We start from the raw sequence: 22,327 nt of genomic DNA on the forward strand, positions 1-22,327 counted from the left end.
TGACAGGACTAACTTCTTTACTTAGAATGGCAGAAGACCAGTCATAACACAACCTATAATTATGTTGCTTTCGTACTTCTCAAGCAACTAGGTGGTGGTGAAAATACATTTATTTTAACCATCTGGAATGCACATTTGAAGCATTTCAAATAATTGGTTTTGGAGCTTCTATTAGACAACATTATGAAGACATTTGTTCATACACAGAAAGGCTAAGTCATACTTATAAACATAAAAAATCACCAGCATGATTTCATAGGTAGATAATTCTGAGATATGGAGTTGTATTTATTGTTATTCAATGATTATTGTGCATTTCCTAAGAATACACAGAGAAATTAATGAATTCATGTCCATGAGTGACCAGACTCTTGGGTTGGGATACTTCAGTGGTATTATTTCACCAAAGTCTGCCACTGATCAAGTCAAAACAACAATCATTTCCAGATCTTGTTCTTTCTTGTTCCCCAACTGGATTTTAAGGGATTTCAAGATGCAATTTTTATGCTTTATACATATTTTCAAAGACTCATAGCCTGTTCCAAACGTGAGTTAAGTTTGAGCTTACATTTCCACCCATGATTTATGATGGTTGTTTGAAGGCAAAATGGTCTATTACATCAAATTGTTTGAGGAATTGCTAATGATTACTTTTAGCTGCTTTGGGTGTTGTTTGAAAATGTATTTGAACATTTTCAGAATTATCTAATTACTTCCATTATGTCTGCAAAATTGTATCAAAGAGGTTCATTTGAATTTATTCTGTAAATATTGCCATAAGTCTCGTGCAGCTTTTACTTACAATTAATCTGAATTTCAGAATTCAAATTTCCTTACAGATGGAAGAAAATATGAATACCATTTATAAAACATGGCAAACAAATGATGATAAACAGATAGCTGCAATCAGCAATTTGGTGTTAAATATTAATATCTGTTTCTCTGTATGATCTTTAAGTAGTTTGATTCTGCCCTCCAAAAACAGCTTACCTTTTTTAATTACTGGATCTGAAAGGAGTTTCTTTATGCCTGAAATTTGCCTGTGGATGCTGAATTCATTGAGACAAGAATGGGGTGTGACAGGATATTGGATCTTTTAAGGGAAAAATAAAAATCAAAGGATGAGAATGGGACAGAAGGAGAGATTTATCTTGGATTGCTGTCACAAAAAGTTGGCAATGGCACGACAGATTAAATTGATTCCTTCTGTGGCTGTAAATGTATCATTTTATGGTACAAAACACTTCTTTCAGGCTCATGTTTTTCCTTGTGAAAATACAATGGTCTCGAAACTCTGTGGGAATGTAATTCTGACACTTCTGTCAGACTCAAGCCTCCATGAAACTCTGCTGTTGACCTTGCTCATGTTTACAGGGTCAGGAGAAGGATCTTACAGTTATGGGCTTTTGGGCATTGGGATTCAGCCACAAGTCCGCTTCCCTGTTCCCAGCAAAGAGCTTGGAACTAGTCATGATAAACTGGTCTAACCAGGTAGGGGAGCTGGATTCTATCCCAGAAGAATAATTTGCATGTCCCCAGCAGTCCCCTTAGAGGAACAGTCACTTAAAAATCCGAATATAAATACTGGGCCCAGTCTAGTTCCAAGCTAACACTTCATAATGCCATTTCAATTAAATACAGAGGTGGCTGCATCAATGATATGCTATAACCCAAATGAAAATCTCAAAGTATCTTAAGAAAACAGTACATCTAGTTCGGCCCTAAACCACCCCCCCCCAATTACATTGTCTAAAATCGCACAATGCTGGGTTATCGTCCAGCAGGTTTATTTGAAACCGCAAGTTTCAAATAAACCTCTTGGACTATCACCTAGTGTTGTGTGATTTTTGACTTTGTCCACCCCAGTCCAGCACCGGCACCTCCACCTCATAGCTCCTGCACATTGACAGCCTTATGGGGGACAAGGACAGTTCATCTTTCCCTTTCAAAACTATACCTTAAAGCTTGGATCAAGCATATTGAGGATCCAGCTGCATTTTGTAGTTTATTTGTGGTTACTGCAAATCCAGAAATTACACAAAAGTGAACTGTTTTTGGAAGGCACAATCGAACTACTTAAAGATCATTCCGAAAAACAAATATTAATTTATAACATCAAATTGCTGACTGCAGCCATCTGTTTATCATCATTTGTTTGTCATGTTTTATAAATGGTATTGATATTTTCTTCCATCTATAAGGGAATTTGAATTCTGAAATCCAGTTACATTGTAATTAAAAGCTACACTAGACTTATTCATAGGAATATTCACAGAATTAATTCAAATTAAACTCCTTGATACAATTTTGTAGACATAATGGAAGTAACTAGATCATTCTGAAAATGTTCAAATATGTTTTCTAGCAAGACCTAAAGCAGTTAAAAGTAATCATCAGCAATTCCTCAGAAAACTTGATGTAATGAGCTTATGTCCTTACCTTAAATTCCACCAGGCCTTGTGATCACATGGGTTGCTATCACACACAAACCATTGTCAGCTATGAATGGTCCCCATTAGCAGCTATTCATTATCTTCGGTTGACCTGTACCTTGTCCTTTGTCTGTTCAACTCATTTTCTCTCTCTTTGGACTCTATCCCCACCTATCATTTACTCCTCCACCCTCTCCCACCCCATCTTCTGCACAAATACCAACCTTTTCCTAGCTACCATCACTTCTGAAGAAGGGTCACTAGACCCAAAACATTAATTCTGCCTTCTCTCCACAGATGCTGCCAGACCTGGTGAGTTTTTCCAGCATTCCTGTTTTTGTTTGAGTTTTGTAGCTATGTTACTGACTGGAATGGGCATACATTTTCTGGGAGAATAAAATGAAAATTTTAACAAGCCAAAATTATGAAAACAACAATAAAAAACAGGAATAATGAAATGGATTTGTTCTAGTCCCCAGTGTTAACAGTGATTAGAAATATACAATGTACTAATTCTGCTTCATGTTGATTATGGCAATGCAGAGTTCAATTCGTCACTAGTTGCCGAACTTAATTTGCTGCCAAACAAAGCAAACACTATGATATAAACTGCTATGCCAACATCTCAAAGGAAATAACCTTTGCCAAATTTAAATGACTTCCATCATCCAATAACAAATAATGCCAAGTAGAGGCAGGCAAACCCCTGATATTTATTGCAGAGGTTGGTGGGGGGAGAGATCCTGGACTCACTGTGAAATTCAGCTCCATAACTCCATTTTAAACTGTACTTTAAGGATTTTCTGAGAGAAGCAAATGCCCAGAATACATTCTGGACTGAGAAGTTTTTCTTATTTGCCCTTGGGATGTAAGCATTGCTGGCTGGGCTAGTTTTTTGTATTATCCTTTGGTAGATGGGTGGTAAACCAACTACAAATTGTAGCTTGCTCGGGTTATTTCAGTGGGCAGTTAAGACTCCAGTGCATTGCTGTGGGCCTTCAGTCACTTATATATCAGATTTTATTCCTTAGAGAAATTTAGTGAACAAGATGGATTTTTACAGTGATCCAGTGATTATTTTATTCTATAGTTATTGATAAATTGAATTTCAGTTCCCTCACTGCCATGGAGAAACTTGAACTCATGTCTTCAGAGCACTAGTCTGGTCCTCTGCATTATTCACCTAGTAACATTAGCATTTGCTCCTGTTTCCTCAATGCCCAACAGAATAAATGGGTCAGTACTGAACTATCTGATGCCACCTTCACTGTTACCAGTATCAGACAGATCTGGGAATGAGGCATGAGTAATGCAAATAAGCCACAGGATATGGATAGGGCTGAGTTGTTCCAAAACTGGGAGTTTAAGCAAAACACTGCAACCCAGCTACAGCTGAGGGGCAATCAGGCAAGTAACAGTACAATGGGGATTCATGAACATCGGCATTCTTAACCATGTTACAGCTAAGTGTATGAGTGCAAAGACAAGATTGAACTGTTTGGAAGTATTTTTCGCGAAACTGGGTGATGCAAATCTGTTCCTGAGGGTCTCATCACTTTAGATAGTAATCTTCAGCCAACATAGAGCATGACACATGGCACTGTCAAGCTGCCAAACACACAATAAAGGCTTTGAACTCTGAGAGAATTCCAGCAGCGTTGTTGAAGGTGGGTCCATCAAAACTAACCAGTTCCAAACTGTTCCACTAGGACACTGTTCTAAAATATGGAAGAGTTCCCATTCACAAGAAAAGGACCCTTCGATTCCAAATAAACACTGGCTTATCAGTCTCCATCCAGTCACCAGTAAAATGATCACTGGCATCATCAAGCAACCATCAAGAACACCTACACACCAATAACCTCACTTATGGTCAGTTCAGATTCTATCATAACCATATGACTCCAGAACTCATAACAGCCTTGATTCAGATGTAGTCAAAAAAATTTGTGAGGTAAAGAGAAACTGCTACCCTTGACATTAGGACATATTTGACCATGTATGGCATCAGTGAGTTATGGTGAATTTAATAAATTGTAGTCAATAAAAAAACTCCTCCAATAGCTGGAATCATAGCTGGGACAATGACTGTGGTCAATGGAGACCAGTCAGCAACAGATACTTACATACTTGCTCTCAGAAGAATCTTCAACCCTACCATTTTCTATGGTTCTTCAATGGCTTTTGTCTGTCATAAAGTCAAGAGAGGGCTTTCAGGGCGTGATTAATAATGGAGATGTTCATGAATCCCCATTGTACTGTTACTTGCCTGACTGCCCATCAGCTGTAGCTAGGTTGCTTTGTTTTGCTGTAAACTCCTGGTTTTGAAACTACTGGTTCCATAGCGTTCAGCCTCCAGTTCCAATAGCCCACTGAAAAAAAGACCCCATGCCAAGCTATTGGAATACACGACTAATCTCCAGTGTTGTGCTGACAAATGACAAGATGATATTCACACCATGTAAGTGCTATGTAGTGACTATCTCAATTAAGAGGAAGCTAGCTGACTTGCCTTTGATCTTCAATGGTAACCTCACAAATAACATCTGGAAAGTCATCAGTGACCAGATGTTGAGCTGGACCAACCTTACCAATGCTGTGGCAATAACAGAATACCAGAGACTGGGTTTTCTCAAACCACCACCTTTATTTACAATGCTCATATCAGAAGTATGAATGTTACTGAAGCAGTATTGACACGTAAAACATGGTACGAGGTTCTATTTTTATTTCAGCATTATTTAATTTGAAGTACCTGCTTGATAGAATTACCCATCCAAATTCCTCCAGCAGACTTGATCCATGAAAGTCCGGCAACTATGCAACTGAGCAACAGTCCAGCACAAAGGATTCACAGCCCATTTTCTGACATTTGTCAACTAAACTAATATCTGTACCTTGCACAACGTTTGGTTCTCAAATTTATCTAAAGGCTTGTCCAATCTTTTCTTTCCTTTATTTGTTGTTGTTCATGATACACATCCTTTCTATAGAGTGATTCCCAATATTTTATGGGGAAAGCTAATAATAATATGCAATCATCTTAAGTCCCTGACAGACACCATACAGACGGGAATCATTTATAGGCCCCTAACAATATGGCAGATGGATTACCAGCTCTCAAATTAGCATAATATCCAAACCAGTATTGGGTTTAAGATTACACTTCAGTCTTTATTTAACTAAATACTCATCCATAATCTATACAATTGATCTCACTAATTTTACCATAGTAAAAGCAAATATATGAAAGAAGAAAAATCCAAGGAAGTTAAAAAGTGACAAATCAATTGAATGTTTCTGAGGACAATCCAATTTTACAGAAGGGAGTCAACAGCTGTCCTCCGTAATTTTATTACAGCCATCAGCAACTAGCCAGTTATGTTTTGCTCTTTACATCAAATTGCAGATTAACTTCTTCTCACTGAAGTTTTTGCATTTCATGATGAGTACAGGATGTGGAAGGGGAGCATGTTGAAGGTTGAAGGATAATCGAAGTAATATGATTGTGCAGCAATCACATGACTGGTGCTAAAGTGATCATTGTCAATTTGGAAACTAATTGCATTGAATATGTATTACAGCAAACAAAAAGGACAAGGAAAGATAAATTAGTTCATTTAGTCGGTTGCATTCAGACATTGTGCAACTTACATGCACCATAAAAACTTCTCACGCTCTGTGATGATATTGAAGCCCTGGAAATGGGCTACCCAGGATGTTATTAAGTCCCAGTTACACAACCTCCTGGGAGAGCCAAATTCAGAGAACAAAAGCTGCAGGCCAAGTTTAAAAAAAAATCTCTTGTGGATTTTCACATTGACCTGTGAAAGCAATTAATCAAACTCCAGGCAACTCGAATAACTGATAATACTTGTCACTTTTGGCACCATTTATCCTCTCTTGACTGAGGTATCTTCTACTGCTTTGAATTTATCCAAAAGGTCTTAGTATTATATATTCAACACACATTCTGGAATTTTATTCCATGAACTGAACTTACATGAAAGACATTTGCTACATTATGGCCTATTCCATCAATAAATCACCCTGGAGTCTATTTTATCTAAATTCCTAATGACATTCCATCAGAAAAATGTCAAGGACTTCTCAAAACCCGAATGCAACTCACTTACAAGCCTGGTGAAAAGCAATACTCCTAATATAGATCATTGAAGGACTCTACTAGTGACTGAATCAGAGATATTGCCACTACCCTCTGTCAATGCCAATTCAATCGATGCCCGGGGCCAAGGTTGTGCCTCAGAGATTCAAGTGTAAAATTCTGAGGGAAATAAACAGTGAGAGAGTGATAGAAGGAAGTTTCCCATCTTTGAAAACAGATAAAACAACAAGTCTGAATGAAATATGCTCCAGTTAACTGAGTTGGTTAACTATTGTTGGTTCCTTATAACATTGCACACTTTAATTAAATCTCCCCTTCCACCACTATGCTCCAAAGAAAAAGACTGCAGCTTTGTTCATTAACAAAACTCTCCAGTCCTGGCAACATCTTTGCATATCTCCTTTTTCTCTTCTCCAGTATGATCACATTTTCTCCCATAATGCAGTGATTAAAACTATATGCTTTGCTTTAGCTATAGCCTAACTAGTGTTTTCAACAGTTTGAACATGACGTCCCTGGAATTGTATTCATTGTCTTGGCAAGGACAGTATTCCATAGGCCAAAGGGACATGTTGGTAGAAACATTCATTGCATTGAAAAACAAACATTTGGATAGGCACTTCATACCATTTAGAAGGTTACAGAGTAAAAGCTGGAAAATGGGAATATCTAAATGTCCTACTCCTGCTCCTGGGTGTCTATGTTAATCATTAACATGTGCGACACTAGAAAGTAGTGGGTACTTTCAAGCTAGTCTAGGTTTGAGTCTCAACAGTTGAGGTATCTGCTATCAGGAAGATCTCAGTGACATTACCAATGTGGCTTCCAAGAGAGCAATAATTGAGCCTAGTTAACTAACTACCTCTGCCAGACAGGTAGTCAGTTCTGATCTAAACTTGTTTCCAGCAAAAGTACTCAGAATGGCACAGTGTTGATTGACTGGGCAAAGTCAGCCTGATATGTCCACACTTTGCAGCATTCTCCAGTCCAGGACGAAGGAAACAATCTTTAGCTGTTGCCATTGCTACACTCCAAACAGCCATTCGGAGGAGTACAACACTGTTGCAGATTGACTGACTTTCCTTAGATTTTGAATGATACTGAACCTGTTCAGAGTCATCATTTAATGGCTTGACCACTGCTGAATGCTACTTTTCCAGTTTGGTAGCTATCAAAGTTCTATATCACTCAAGACAGAGCCAAACATTTGAGTTTCTTACCTTTGTAGTAGGATGTGAAACAGAACACATCATATTTGTCTTTCATCTTGTCTCTGTATCCATAGCTTCTAATACCTGGAACCGTATTTCTCCCTCCACATGGTTCCCTGGGTTTAGTGATGGGATACTGTACAGACCCATCACTCAGCCAGCCTGCATTACACCAATCCATCCCTGCTCTCCATGCATCATAAAGTTGCTCAAATGAAGCAACTATTGCATCCTGATCTTCACAAGCCTTCTGAGCCTCAACAAAATTCAGGTTGTAACGACCTAGTCTTGGGAAGTATGGGAACACAACACCTGGAAGAAAATGCGGAAGACAACAAAAGAGAAATTAATACATCCATTTGATAAATGAAAGCACAACAAATACGTAGTTACACAGACTGTCAAACATATGTATAGGTACACTGTTCAAATATATGCTCATTGAACATTCCTCACAATGACTTGCCTGGACCTGAGAAGTACGCTGATTCTGTGAAATTTTAATAATTCATTAACAATATCTCTTGGATGTGGTTGATATTTTTCTTCAGTTTTTCTCCACATTGCCATAATTTGACATTGATGCACTTGTAATCCACACATTTCTCTTGCAAAATTCACTGTATAGATGTTAATTTCTATGAGAGATTGTCAAAATACTGTTGCAAACTTTATGAATAACCAGTAAGAGGTCTGTAAGTGTTTTTGTTGGCTGGACTTATTACTGTAAATTTATTCGTGCATACATATGCATGCCTGCAACCTTTCTACATGAATTAAGTCAAATCGAATATATGAAATCTGTCAGTTTTCAAGATGGAAAGCAAATTTAAATTATTTATATTTAACTGAATTGTGGACTCTCTCTGCTTTGTGCATATTTCTTTCCCATCCACCCCTAGCCCAACACCTCATTAATTCTTCTGAAATATTCATCATTCCTGTCTGAAATTGCAACAATTTCAGATTTTTCCGGACCAATACCACTAATACCCTAGGTCCCAGGAGATAAATCTTTGCAATGGGGCAGTTAATATTTTGAATTTTGTTCAGATACATGTCTGACCGTTCTGAGGCTGTGAGTCTGCACATAATTAAGTTGTGCTACCAATTCACGTCTATTTTAACTAATGAATGCATTTGAAATCTGAAATGCTCTTTAATTGAAACCAAAGAAACAATGCTGCAAATACTCAGCAGGTCAGGCGGTGTCTGTGGGTTGAAAGAGAGTTAATGCTTTAGGTTGCCATGACATTTCATCAGAGCTAGAATTTTCTTCATCCAACTTATGAAGTTTTTGCATATTCTTGACAGTTTACACTTGAGAGAAATAGGACAGTGCCAGAATATGTAGGACAAGTTGTACCTCAATTTAAATGTAACAAGTAGCTCTCAGTTAATTCTGACAGCATAGGGAAGCTAGAAATACAAGATTGCAACATTATGCTAAAAGTCACGATTTCTTGTTTACACAAATCTGAGCCAGTTATGTCACATTTAGGAATTTGCCAATGATTGAATTCGACAGTTCTTGTTCAAAAGTTGGATTTCAACACCCAGTTTAAAATCTAGTTCCACACAGAGACATGAGGATCAACTTATAATGTGACAATGTTATGTTTCCTTTCTACCTGCTGATTTCCAGCTGTGCTCTTCCTCACTTACCCTAGATACTTAATGTTTTGTTAATTCTCTTCTTAATGGGTATAGAGGATTTGATGTAAAGATCTGGCATGACCATATTGAATGATGGAACAGGCAAAAAGGGTCAAATGGTCTCCATCTGACTTTATGTTCCCACTCTAATTCCTTAACCTTCTGTTGCTCCTTTCCCAATTTCTTGATGAGCTATTTTCTGCCTGCCCTGAATTCCTGACCTAGAATTTCTCCTTGCCCTGCCCCAGATTGTCTCAAGGCGTGTTATTCTTCTGCAGCTTCTGAGTGTTCTGCTATGTTGCCACTGTTCTCCTGTCATTGATCCCATTGTTCTGCCATATTCTACTGAGATAAAAATTTTGAAATCTCAAATCTGTCTGGTGCAATTTTTAAAAAATTCATTTATGAGTTGTCTTAGAGTCGGTACTAGTTATCCATGGTTTTGAACAGTTGCAATTCATTTGGAGTGGATACATCCCCAGCATTCATAGGAAGGGAATTCCAAGATCTTGACTCAGTGGCAGTGAAGGAACAGCAAGATATTTCCAAGTCAGGCTGGTGAGTGGCTTGGAGAGAACTTACAGGTGGTGGTGTTCCCATAAATCTGCTGCCCTTGTCCTTCTAGGTGGTTGCAGTCATGGGTTTGGAAGGCACACTCTAAGGAACCTTGGTAAATTTCTGCAAAACCTTGTAGATTGCACAACCTTGTAGATTATGCACACTACTGCTACCAAGTGTCAGAGTTGAAAAGTGTGGCACTGGAAAAGCACAGCAGGTCAAGCAGCATCTGAGGAGCAGGTGAGTCAACATTTTGGGCATAAGCCCTTCATCAGACCATCTCTTACAGAGATATTCTGACCTGAGACAACTGACCACCAGAACAATCTTCCTTTAAACTAGGTATGACTCAATCCAGTTAGATTCCCTTTGATCCCCATGACTCCAGTTTTGCTAGGTCTCCTTGTTGCCATACTATGTTAAATGCAGCCTTGATGTGAAGGGAATGGACCTCTTTTGTGCATGTTTGTACCAAGGATGCAATGAGGTCAGCAGCTGAATGGCCCTGACAAAATTCAGATTGAGTGTCAGTGAGCAGGTTATTGCTGATCAGGCGCTGTTTAACAGCTTTGCTAATAATTCCTTCTATCACTTCCCTGATTACTGAGAGTAGACTGATTGCTGGGCCTCTTGCTGAGATATTTGTATCATTGATAGTCACAGGTGAGGTGCCGGAAGACTGGAGGTTGGCTAACATGGTGCCACTGTTTAAGAAAGCTGGTAAGGACAAACCAAGGAACTATAGTTCAGCGAGCCTGACGTCGGTGATGGGCAGATTGTTGGAGACAATCCTGAGGGACAGGATGTACATGTATTTGGAAAGGCAAGGACTGATTAGGGATAGTCAACATGGCTTTGTGCGTGGGAAATCATGTCTCACAAATTTGATTGAGTTTTTTGAGGAAGTAACAAAGAGGATTGATGAGGGCAGAGCGGTAGATGTGACCTATATGGACGTCAGTAAGGTGTTCGACAAGGTTCCCCAGGGGAGACTGATTAGCAAGGTTAGATTTCACGGAGTACAGGGAGAACTAGACATTTGGATACAGAACTGGCTCAAAGATAGAAGACAGAAGGTAGTGGTGGAGGGTTGTTTTTCAGACTGGAGGCCTGTGACTAGTGGAATGCCACAAGGATTCGGTGCAGGATCCTCTACTTTTTGTCATTTACATAAATTATTTGGATGCGAGCATAAGAGGAACAGTTAGTAAGTTTGCAGATGACACCAAAATTGGAGATGAAGTGGACAGTGAAGAGGGTTACCTCAGATTACAACAGGATCTTGACCAGATGGGCCAATGGGCTGAGACTAATAAAGACTGATCTGGCACTGAATGCCCTTATTAATAAAGCTGAGGACACTATGTCCCTTAACTGCTCTCTCCACCTGCCTTGCCACTTTCAATAATCTTTGCATATACTGTATACACAGAAGTCCCTTTGTTCCTGTACCACTTTTAGAACTGTACCCCCTACTTTATGTTGCATTTCTGTGTTCTTCCTATCAAACTGAATCGCCTCACAATTCTCTGCACTGAACTTCATCTACCACCTTTTTGCCCACTTCACCAACTTGTCAACATCCCTCTGGCGTTCCATACTGTCTTCCTCATAGTTTCTAATTCTTTCAAGCCTCATGTCATCTGAAATTGTTCCCTGTTTCTCAACATCCAGATCATTAATATATGTCAGGAAAAGCAAGGGCCTCAATAACAAGCCCTGGGAACTCCACAATAAACTTTTCTTTATTCCATTTACCAACAGTTGCAATTAATTGGAAGTGTTATGGAAGACTATGCCAAGTGTTCGCTTTACTGCAAATTTCAACAATAACCTCTGGCTCCTCCATGACACAATTGGCAATGATCCTCATTGCTGAAAATGTGATGGCAAACCTCGAGATCAATGGTGGAGTCAAGGAAGAATGCATTGTCTGCACACCCACTTTTTAGGGTAAACTCATTCCTCAGATATGTCTCATTTATTGTTGTTACGGCTTCACTGGAGAGGTTTCCAACATAGTGCATGTAATGAACGAAAGAAGGATCAAAAGCGTTCATATTTCAAATCTACCAGAAAAAAAAAATTGCCTTCAACTGCATGCACAGACACATTTGCAAAAACTGATTAATTTAAATATTTCTGCATGTTCATAAAGAATGGGTCATGGCAAAATGTAGAGTAAATTGCAATTTATTGGATTAGTGGGAAACCTGATGAAGGGCTTGTGCCCAAAATATCGATTCGCCTCAGGTGCTGCCTGACCAGCTGCGCTTTTCCAGAGCCACACTCTTGACTCTGATCTCCAGCATCTGCAGTCCTCACTTTCCCCGAGTGGGAAACTTGGACCTGTCAGTGTGCAAAGGGCTTTTTAATCTGGGGAGTAATTGACCTGCAAACTTGCTTCATTGATAAACACTCCCATCTGTTGCTTTTCATTTATGCTGGTGTTGAAAATAGTAGCTTGTAGAGGTATGTTGTCACAAACTGCAAGAACACAGCAATGGCATATGCAGAGATTGTTAGTTATTCATATACCACTGTCAGCCAAACACAGGTAAAAATGCCTCGCTATTGTGCAGTTCATCTGTAGCTCTACGTATTCCTCCTCTTTTAATGTTAGCTTTTGTGAGGAATCAGAAACAAGTGAACTAAACACATCATGTATCCAGTCATAGTCTTCCACATTTGTTGAGGGGAAGTAGAATTCAAATTTCTCTTGCATTGCATTGATATGTTTGAGTATGAGGCTGTGCACCTTGACAGCTGTGTGTGCCAGTGGCAATGCGAGTGGAAACATCCCGAGTGAATTCTCTGACACTGTCTCTTGCCAAAGGCCCAGTTTAGATCTGAATCCTTGAAGTTTATTTGTGATGCTCAGGATCATCTCACTCTTCCCCTGCATTTTAGTATTCAGCTCATTCAGATGGCTGGAAGAGTCTGTGTGTTATACAAACTTAGCCCACAAGTAATCATCAGATAGTATCACTTTATAAGGCAGTTCATGCACTGTTGAAATCTTTGTCAGGTCTCTCACAACCTCATGAAAATTTGCAACTGGTGTCTTTACTTACTTAGTACCAATACAATTTTAGCCAATTTCTGTCTGCAGATGAGATATTCAGGAAAGGGGCAAGCATCATCTTCTGTTATGAAAATCCAAAAGGCCACATAGTTCTCACTATGCCTCTCAACAGAACTTTATTTTCTTTGAGTTCATATGTTTCATCGACTGAATTGACAAAGGAATTGCATATTTTGACAAAGAAACTTCGTCATTTCTTCTTAAATCTATCTAAGAATTAGTTTAGTGGCTGAACTAAAAAAGAAAATCCAAAAATATTCACCTTAAAGTCCTTGCTAATATGGAAGCAGACCAGTTCCATAGTTGTCCAACAATCACATGCTTCTTTATTGCACATTTGCAGTTTCTTCTCATCTTGGGGGTACAAGCTTTGATCATTGTGCATTCTCAGATCGAACATTTGATCCTCTGCGTGCGCAAGCAGTCTGCATAACAAGCAGATTCCCCATCTTCTGTGCATGTGTGGGACCGAGTATCTGCCCATGAGCGATATGGAGAGTCTATGTGAAGCAGCACTGTTTCCCAAGAATTGCGCAGCACACTTCTCACCTTGCTGCAGCACACTCTTCAACATGACTCAGAAATTTGGACAACACATAGATGCCATCCTCTTTCTCAAGCACTGCAATGCGCTCCTTAACCAATACTGCTACCCATTCTCCTTTCTTTACTTTTCTACGTACCTCAACAACTTATTATTTAACACCCAATTTTGCCCTTCCTTGAGATAGGAACCACCCAAACAACATATTTCCACATGGCAATCTGTGTTTGTAATGGCTCAAACGCATTTACTATACTCCGTGCATTTACATAGATGCATTTCAAGTCTATTTCAGATTTCATTTCTTTCTCCCTTACTCCAACTTCACCAACTAAAGTTAATCATCTACTAAACTATATTCACTAATTAACTTACTATTCTCAATGCTAGTGCCAGCTGTATCACCAAGTATTGTTATTCTCCTCTACTATTCCCTCCTGGTTCCCAAATCAGTGCCAAGTTAGCCAACAGCCCTCACAATGGTATGAGCAAATTTCTTTGCGAGGAACTCAATTTCAGCTCTGTTCAGTTGTAACTATCTGAACTATCTAAGTGCTATCTTCACCAGTGTTCCAGGATGCCAAGGCCCTTCCTCCTTCACCATGTTTCAAGCCATACATTCATCTGCCTCATTTTTGGGTGGCACAGTGGCTCAGTGGTTAGCACTGCAGCCTCACAGCACCACGGACCCATGTTTGATTCCTGCCTTGGGCAAGTGTCTGTGTAAAGCTTGCACATTCCCCCATGCCTGTGTGGGTTTCCTCTGGGTGCTCCAGTTTCCTCCCACAGTCCAAAGATGTGCAGGTTAGGTGAATTAGCCATGGGAAATCTCCCACAATGTTAGGTGCATTAGTCAGGGGTAAACATAGGGTAGGGGAATGTGTCTGGGTGGGTTACTCTTCGGAGGGTCGGTGTGGACTTGTTGGGCTGAAGGGCCTGTTTCCATACTGTAGGGAATCTAATCTAAAACATCCTCCTATTTCTGGATCGCCTCTTGAGTCTTGATAGATAAGGAACTGCCTCACTGGTGCAGAAGTTTATTCTTTATAAATCCTAAGGTGAACCTTGCCTGAGGAAAAAAATGTGTCGATAAATAGTCAAAAAAAAGATATAATGTTGTTTCAAATATCATTCCTACGGGTCATATACAAAGTTTCCCTCAGAAGAACAGGCAAATAGTTGTCAGGACTCCTAACCATGCACTTCTGTTCCCTCCCTTTCCCCTCCTTCCCAAATGTTTCCCTTGCTTGGGTTCCTCTTGTTCTTTCCTTCCACCCCAGCAGCATTTGCACTGAATGGATCATTTTCAACCAATTCTATCATGCCCAGCATGATACCACAACCAAACACATCTTCCCTTGTCCTTCCCTTTCGATAATCCAAAGGGAATGTGTCCTCTGAGGTCCATATCTCAGATACCCTCAACACTCCATCCCCTTCCCATGGTACCTTTCCATGGAAACACAGGAACTTAAACATTGTCCCTTCTCACTTTCCCACTTTGCCATGCAAAGATCCAAATACCCTTCCAGATGAAGCAGCAATTTACCTCCACTTCTTCCAAACTGGTCTACTGTATTTGCTGCTCACTCTGTGGTCCCCTCGATACTGGGGAGACCAAACAAATAACAACTTTGCAGGACACCTCAGTTCCATCTGCAGGTATGATCCAAGCTTCCTATGGGCTGTCATCTTGCTTCTCCACCTTGTCCTCATGCAGGCATTTCTGCTCTTGGCCTATCACACTATGCCAATGAAACTCAATGTTACCTTCAGGAAAAACACTTCATTTTGCAATCAGGTACCTTTTGGACTCAGCTTTCAATTGACCAATTTCAGATTGTCAATCTGTCCATCATTTTTGTTTCCTATTCTTTGCTCATTTCATTTATTTTCTTTCAGTGAGCAGCACACCTGCTTGAGATACTTCCTTTATTTGTTTGTTTTCTTTTCTTGCCTCCATCATTAATCCCTGTAGCCCTGGAGTACTAAGCCATATGTACTTCAATCTTTCTTGTCATCCGTCCCTTATCCTAACCACTCCCATGTCCAAAATCTATTACACCACTAACATTTCTTAGTTTAGCTGAAAGGTTACAGATCTGAAACATTAACTTCTCCATACAAACTGACTAATTTGCTGGGTTCCTTTTCCTCAGTATTTCCACTTTAATTACAGTTGTGGTATTGCAATCAATTTTTTCTAATATAAAATTCTATTCCTATTTTGAGGCAGAAATGAAAAGCTATGGCTTACGGATAAATTCGCTGATGGGTCTCTACTGTGTCTTTTAGAGCTTAATTTCACCAGGTTATACACTGCTCAATTACTTTATGCAAAATAGCTACTTGTAAATTTATGTGAGCACATGTCTGTAGTCATTCCTTTTTTAATCAGAACGTGGAATTTATTTTGTAACTTTCTTTCCTTGAATAGAATAGATTTTAAAAGATAAGTTGCAGTATATTTATTAATAGTACATCATAAAATCAATGGGATGGCCATAATTTGCTAGTTTTCATTGTAAGGTGGAGCAATAAAATTGTGATAGAATTCCTCTCCGTCGTGAAAATCAGATCACCATGACAACTATGTCAAATGTCACATTTTAAAAAAAGAGATGGAATGCTTAGAAAGCTCCTCATATAACATGGGAAATCAGATGGTAGTTTCTCGAAATATCCAACCGAGCCCTAAATTTTACGAATTAATTGTGCCATGTAGTAAGCAAAAGAAAAGAATGAAAAAAGTACATGATTCAAATAAAAATAAAACCAGATTACTAAATGACAACTAAAATATTTGATGGACTGGAGGCAGAAATTAACAATATAGAAGTGAAAGGTAAGTGGATCAGAGCAATTAAAATGTCTGACAAAAGTATCTGATCACTGATGCTCATTTTGGGTTGCATCAGGGCTACTTAGCTTCAGGCCTCATTAAAACCTTGGTCAAATATATACAACATAAACAATTTAGACCTGAGTTGGAGTTTTGCATGCAGTTCTGGATATCACACTATAGGAAGGGTGTGAATGCATTGGAGAGAATGCAAAAGAAGTTTCCAAGAATGGCTGCAGGGTTGAGACACACACTTACTGGGAAAGACTACAGGAGTTGGGGCTGTTTCCCTTGGAGAGAAGAAGGTGAAGCGAAGATTTGACAGAAGTTTCCAAAGGCATGAGGGATCTGGACAGAGTGGATACGGAGAAACTGTTCTCACTTGTTAAAGGATTGAGCACCAATGGGCATAGTTTTACAATGTTGTACAAAAGAAGAAAATGAGAAACATGTTCACAGACTGAGTAGTTTGGAGCTGGAATGCAGTACCTGGAAGGCAGGTTCAATTTGATGCACTCAAGAGGGGACTAGATGATTATTTCAGTGGAAACAATGTGTGGGGTTAGACAGAAAAGAAAAGAGATTGGCACCAGGTTAACATACTTAGAGAACCAATGCAGACATGGTGGTTGAATGGTTTTATTCTGTATTGTAATCAACTTTGTAACAAACTAAAGAGGACACTCTAGATGTTAGGTCATTCTGACTGCCCTTGATCTCAAGGCAACATTTGGATGAGTATGGTATAAAGGAGTTATACAAATATTGAAATCAATGGGAGCCAGTGGGTGGTGGGAGCAACATCTGGGTTCAAGACCAGCCCAGCTGATGGAGCCTCATTTGCCTGCTGGCTGTATGGGCATACTGAGATTACACTATTGGTGAGACCAAAGAATGAGCCTAATATCAGCTGACAATTTCATCCAAAAATGCGAGAGGAATGGCTATTGCGGTAACAGTAGCTTAATATTGGGTGCTGCAGTGCTTTGAAATAAGATGATTCACCTGAATGAACACAACATGACCACAACGTTTTTCAAGAAATATTCTCTATCATGGTTATTAGATGACTACTTATTTTGCACATAAACTGAAACATATATGTATACCTTGCAGATCCAGCAGAATAGTCCCACTGACATCGTCCAATCCTTCAATTATTTCGCATTTGTAGTTCCCGTAGTCCTCCAATGTTAAATCTGTTATTGTTATGGAGGCATCATTCTCATTTTCTAGAAAAACTCTTCCCTGGTAGTTTCCAAAACTTTTCCAGTTATTTCCCAATGAAACAAATACATCAATTTCCTTGAGGTAATCAGAGGTGAGTTTGGTCCACTTGATCCTGACTTTAAGAGGAGTTTGAACTGCACGCACAGGCACAGGCTTGTAATAGAACGTACAGGGCAGAGTGGCATTGCTGCCTCGGTATGAGACAACTTTAGGCTGTTCTATCTTTATGCCCAGTCGTGATCCTTTATCTGCAAAAAGAAGAATAATAGACAGATTTAATACAGATCCAGTTGCATTGTCTTTATGTAATTTCTTACATTGCAGAGAACAGTTTAAAACTAAAACTTAATATTGAAATAAATCAACATTGGCAATGTGATAGGTGGAAGTTGAAGTTACATAATAAAGTTTGCTTCAAATATGTTATCAAAATTGTGCTCAATAATGTTCAAAGCACATTTGATCAAGTGGAAAAACTCCTTGTTTTAAGAAATTTGGTTGCCATAATACTATTTCTGAAGAGTTTATAGAATGCCTTTTAAAGTTTCAAGTAGTGTTTTTCTTTAATGCATAAATCCAGGTGCTACCTGCAAAACCTTTTGAGAATGAGAATATCATAATTCAGACAAAATTTTCAAAATGCTTTCATAATGATGAGAAAATCAAATCAAATAATTAAAAACCATAGTTCAACATCTTACGAAACTGAATGGTAATATCCTGTTATTTGTTCATAAGATCCCAAATTAGGCATTACTCACAGGAAGCTAATTACGGATATAAAGTAGATCTATTACGTATAATACAGATGTTTAACGATCTAAATGAAGTGATTGTGCTCTGTTCCTAGCTTATTGCTCATTAATAAAGATATGCTAACTATACTTCTGTAGGTTCTCAAATTCTATAAATTGTTTTTAGTATAAGTCAAGACTCACTAAGCTATCAATGAGAATTTTAACCTCTTTATTAAGAATCAATGCTTCAAGCAACCAGCTCTCAATTGCACTGTATCAATCATATTTCAATAATTATTCAAGAATGCATTCTGCAGCTCACACAGATACAGGCACACAGACAAGCATTGCACGAATTGATTCATGCAATTAATCACCCATATGCTGAAAATCCACCCTGATTTGCGCTACTGCTTGGAATGCAAGTAGGAAGAATGGTCAGGGTTAGTAACACAAGAAGTCAATCTCAACAAAATCATTTTAGGGAACTATTGTAAAAATTGCAACTAGAAGTAGATAGTATTAAGTGGTGGCATAGTGGTAACATCACTGGACTAATAAATGTTTAATGTAACAAATGTCATCTTAGTGAAAGAAACATATAATCCTTGCTTGGTCTGGCCGACATGTGATTTCAGATATACAACAATGTAGTTGACTCTGACTTGCCTCTGGATGACTGAGAAAACCAATAAATTCAAGGATAGTCAGGGATGCTAACAAACGGAGACCTTACTGATAACATATACATCTCATATTAAAATTGATTGTACATCTACTAATTCGCAGAATAATCAGTTAGAAGACCACTGAATTCCATCTAGCCAGTTCCAAGATTAAGGTAAAGAAATTGAACATATTCTGATTGATAGAGTATAACAAATATTTTCAAATAGACATAAATGGAGGTCTAACAATGATTAAAAATAATAACCTAACCTGGGGAGTTCAAATGATGATAACACCCTTGACAGGAAACAGGAGGAGGTGCTGGATAGCTTAAAATGCACTAAGGTGGATGGATCCCCATGGCCTGATCAGGTGTACCCTAGAACTCTGTGAGAAGCTAGGGAAGTGATTGCTGGGCCCTTGCTGAGATATTTGGCTCATTGATTGTCACAGGTGAGATGCCAGAAGACTGGGGGTTGGCTAATGTGGTGCCACTATTTAAGAAAGATGGTAAGGAAAAGTCAGAGAATTATAGACTGGTAAGCCTGGCATTGCTGGTGGGCAACTTGTTGGAGGGAATCCTGAGGGACAGGGTTTACATGTATTTGGAAAGGCAAGGATTGATTAGGGATAGTCAACATGACTTTGTGTGTGGAAAATCATTGCTCACAAACTCGATTGAGTTTTTTGAAGAAGTAATGAAGAGGATTGATGAGGGCAGAGTGGTGGACATGATCTATATGGACTTCAGTAGGTGTTTGACAAGGTTCCTCATGGTAGTCTGGTTAGCATGGTTAGATCTCATGAACTTCAGGGAGAACTAGCATTTGGATACAATCTGTCCCAAAGATAGAAGACACAGGGTGCTGGTGAAGGGTTGTTTTTCAGACTGGAGACCTGCGACCAGTGTGTGCCACAAGGATCAGTGCTGGATCCACTGTTTTTTTGTCATTTATATAAATGATTTGGATGTGAACATAGGAGGTATAGTTCATAAGTTTGTTGATGACACCAAACTTGGAGGTGTATTGGACAGCAAATAAGTTACTTCACAGTCCAACGGGTTCTTGATCAAATAGGCCAATGGACTGAGGAGATTTAGATAAATGTGAGGTGCTACATTTTGGAAAGGCAGATCAAGGCAGTACTTATACAGTTAATGGTAAGGTCCTGGGAAATGTTGCTGCACAGAGACCTTGGAGTGCAGGTTCATAATTCCATAAAAGTGGAGTCTCAGGTAAGATAGGATAGTGAAGAAGGCATTTAGTAGCTTTCCTTTATTGGTCAGAGCATGGAGTATAGGAGTTGGGAGGTCATGTTGTGGTTGTACAGAACAATACTTAGGCCACTTGTGTGCAATTCTGGTCTCCCTCCTATTGGAAGAATGTTGTGAAACTTGAAAGGGTTCAAAAAAGATTTGCAAGGATGTTGCCAGGGTTGGAGGGTTTGAGCTATAGGGAGAGGCTAAACAGGCTGGGGCAGTTTTCCCTGGAAGCTGAGGGGTGACCTTATCGAGGTTTATAAAATCATTAGGGGCATGGATAGGGTAAATAGATAAGGTCTTTTCCATGGTTAGGTGAGTGCAAAACGAGAGGGCATTGGTTTAGGATGAGAGGAGAAAGATTTAAAAAGGACTTAAGGGGCAACATTTTCACACAGAGTGTGGTGCATGTATGAAATGAGCTGCCAGAAGAAGTGGTGGGGGCTGGTACAATTACAATATTTAAAAGTTAAAAATCATGCAAAATCAGGTTATAGTCCAATGGGTTTATTTGGAAGTACTAGCTTTTGCAGCACTGCTCCTTCAGCAGGTAGCTGTCTGATGAAGCTACTTGATAACAGCTACCTGATGAAGGAGCAGCACTCTGAAAGCTAGTATTTCAAAATAAATCTGTTGGACAATAACCTGATGTTGGGGGATTTTTAACTTTGCCCACCCCAGTCCAACACTGGCACCTGTACATCATGACTAACATTTAAAATGCATCTGGATGGGTATATGAAAAGGAAGAGTTTAGAGGGTTATGGGTCAAATACTGGCAAATGGGACTAGATTAGTTTAGGTTATGTGGTCAGCATGGATGAGTTGGACAGAACGGTCTGTTTCTGTGCTGTACATCTCTATGACTCTGTGACTCTCTCAGACTGAGAAAACGTTAGAGTATAAAGATTAGTATAGCATATTGACTTTATCCTCAACTCTTGCAGGTGCCAATAGTTTGCAGAATACTGCATTTGCTCAATGTACAATGATACATCAACCTTACAAATCACAACAGATTTCATCACGATATTATTAATTGATGTTAATCCAAATTGATCAATTTATCTCATGTATGTACATTTATTTGTATCAGATTGACCTTTAGAATACTTTTTCAATCAATTTTGAAAAATATTAGAACCTGTTCATTGCCTGAAGCTTGTGGAATTGAGATCTTTCAGCAGCTGCAAGCATTCAGGCAGGGAGAAAGCACATAGTATAGAAAAGCATATCTTTCTTTATAAGGTAGGGGGCCAGTTAGCTCATGTTGGCTCAATGGCTGGTTTGCAATTAAGTATGATGCCAACAGTATGAGTTTGATTTCTGTACTGGCTGAGGCTCCTTCTCAACTTATCCCTTTGCCTTAAGCATTGTGACCTTCAGGTTAAACCATCACCAACCATCTCTCTCTAATGAGAGAGCAGCCTTGTTGTCTTGTAGGGTTATGTTAACTTTAACTTGCCTTTAGTTCACGTTGCATTGTTATACATCAGTAAAGTAACACAGCATTCAACTGAGTGCAGCTTCAAGCAGTTCTCATTAGTAACAAATTCAGGAGGAACAGAAGAGAATTCCCCAGTGGCTGATGTGATTGTTGGAGGCCAATGAATCTTAGGAGATTGTTCCACAAACTTCTCAGTGCAGTTTCCAACCTTAACAGCCTTCAACAATTGTCCTCCCATCAACATAAAGCCAGAAGTGCTCCCAATCTGTACTTCCCAAATCCTGTCTGATAGCATCATAATTTCCTTGTCGCAATTAAATATTTTCCCATAGTACCTGCTTGTTTCCCTCTCCATGGCTATGGTAAATGTGTGGCAGTTATCGTCACTGTCACCAATGTATTGTTGCAAATTATTCAGCCTTCTCTTTTGCACTGATGTGTTGGGGTCCCCCATGATTGGGGATGGGGATGTCTGTGGAATCTCCTCCTCCAGTGAATTGTTTAATTGTTGACCGCCATTCACAACTGG

The 22,327-nt window shown here is 39.2% G+C and overlaps 1 protein-coding gene across 4 annotated transcripts in view; it reads right to left on the reverse strand.

The window, feature by feature from the left end:
- The window catches only part of LOC140483912 (hyaluronan and proteoglycan link protein 1-like), a 280,903-nt gene that overhangs the window by 18,724 nt on the left and 239,852 nt on the right, over window positions 1-22,327 (reverse strand). For all 4 annotated transcript variants that reach the window (XM_072582753.1, XM_072582724.1, XM_072582734.1 and 1 more), the window contains exons 3-4: window positions 17,564-17,932; window positions 7,779-8,081 (exon numbers count right to left, since the gene is read on the reverse strand). In XM_072582753.1, coding sequence (XP_072438854.1) covers window positions 7,779-8,081; window positions 17,564-17,932 — 672 coding nt within the window. The remainder of the gene's footprint in view (window positions 1-7,778; window positions 8,082-17,563; window positions 17,933-22,327) is intronic.

The sequence above is a fragment of the Chiloscyllium punctatum genome, chromosome 2 (assembly GCF_047496795.1).
Source record: "Chiloscyllium punctatum isolate Juve2018m chromosome 2, sChiPun1.3, whole genome shotgun sequence".
Taxonomy (NCBI): Eukaryota; Metazoa; Chordata; class Chondrichthyes; order Orectolobiformes; family Hemiscylliidae; genus Chiloscyllium; species Chiloscyllium punctatum.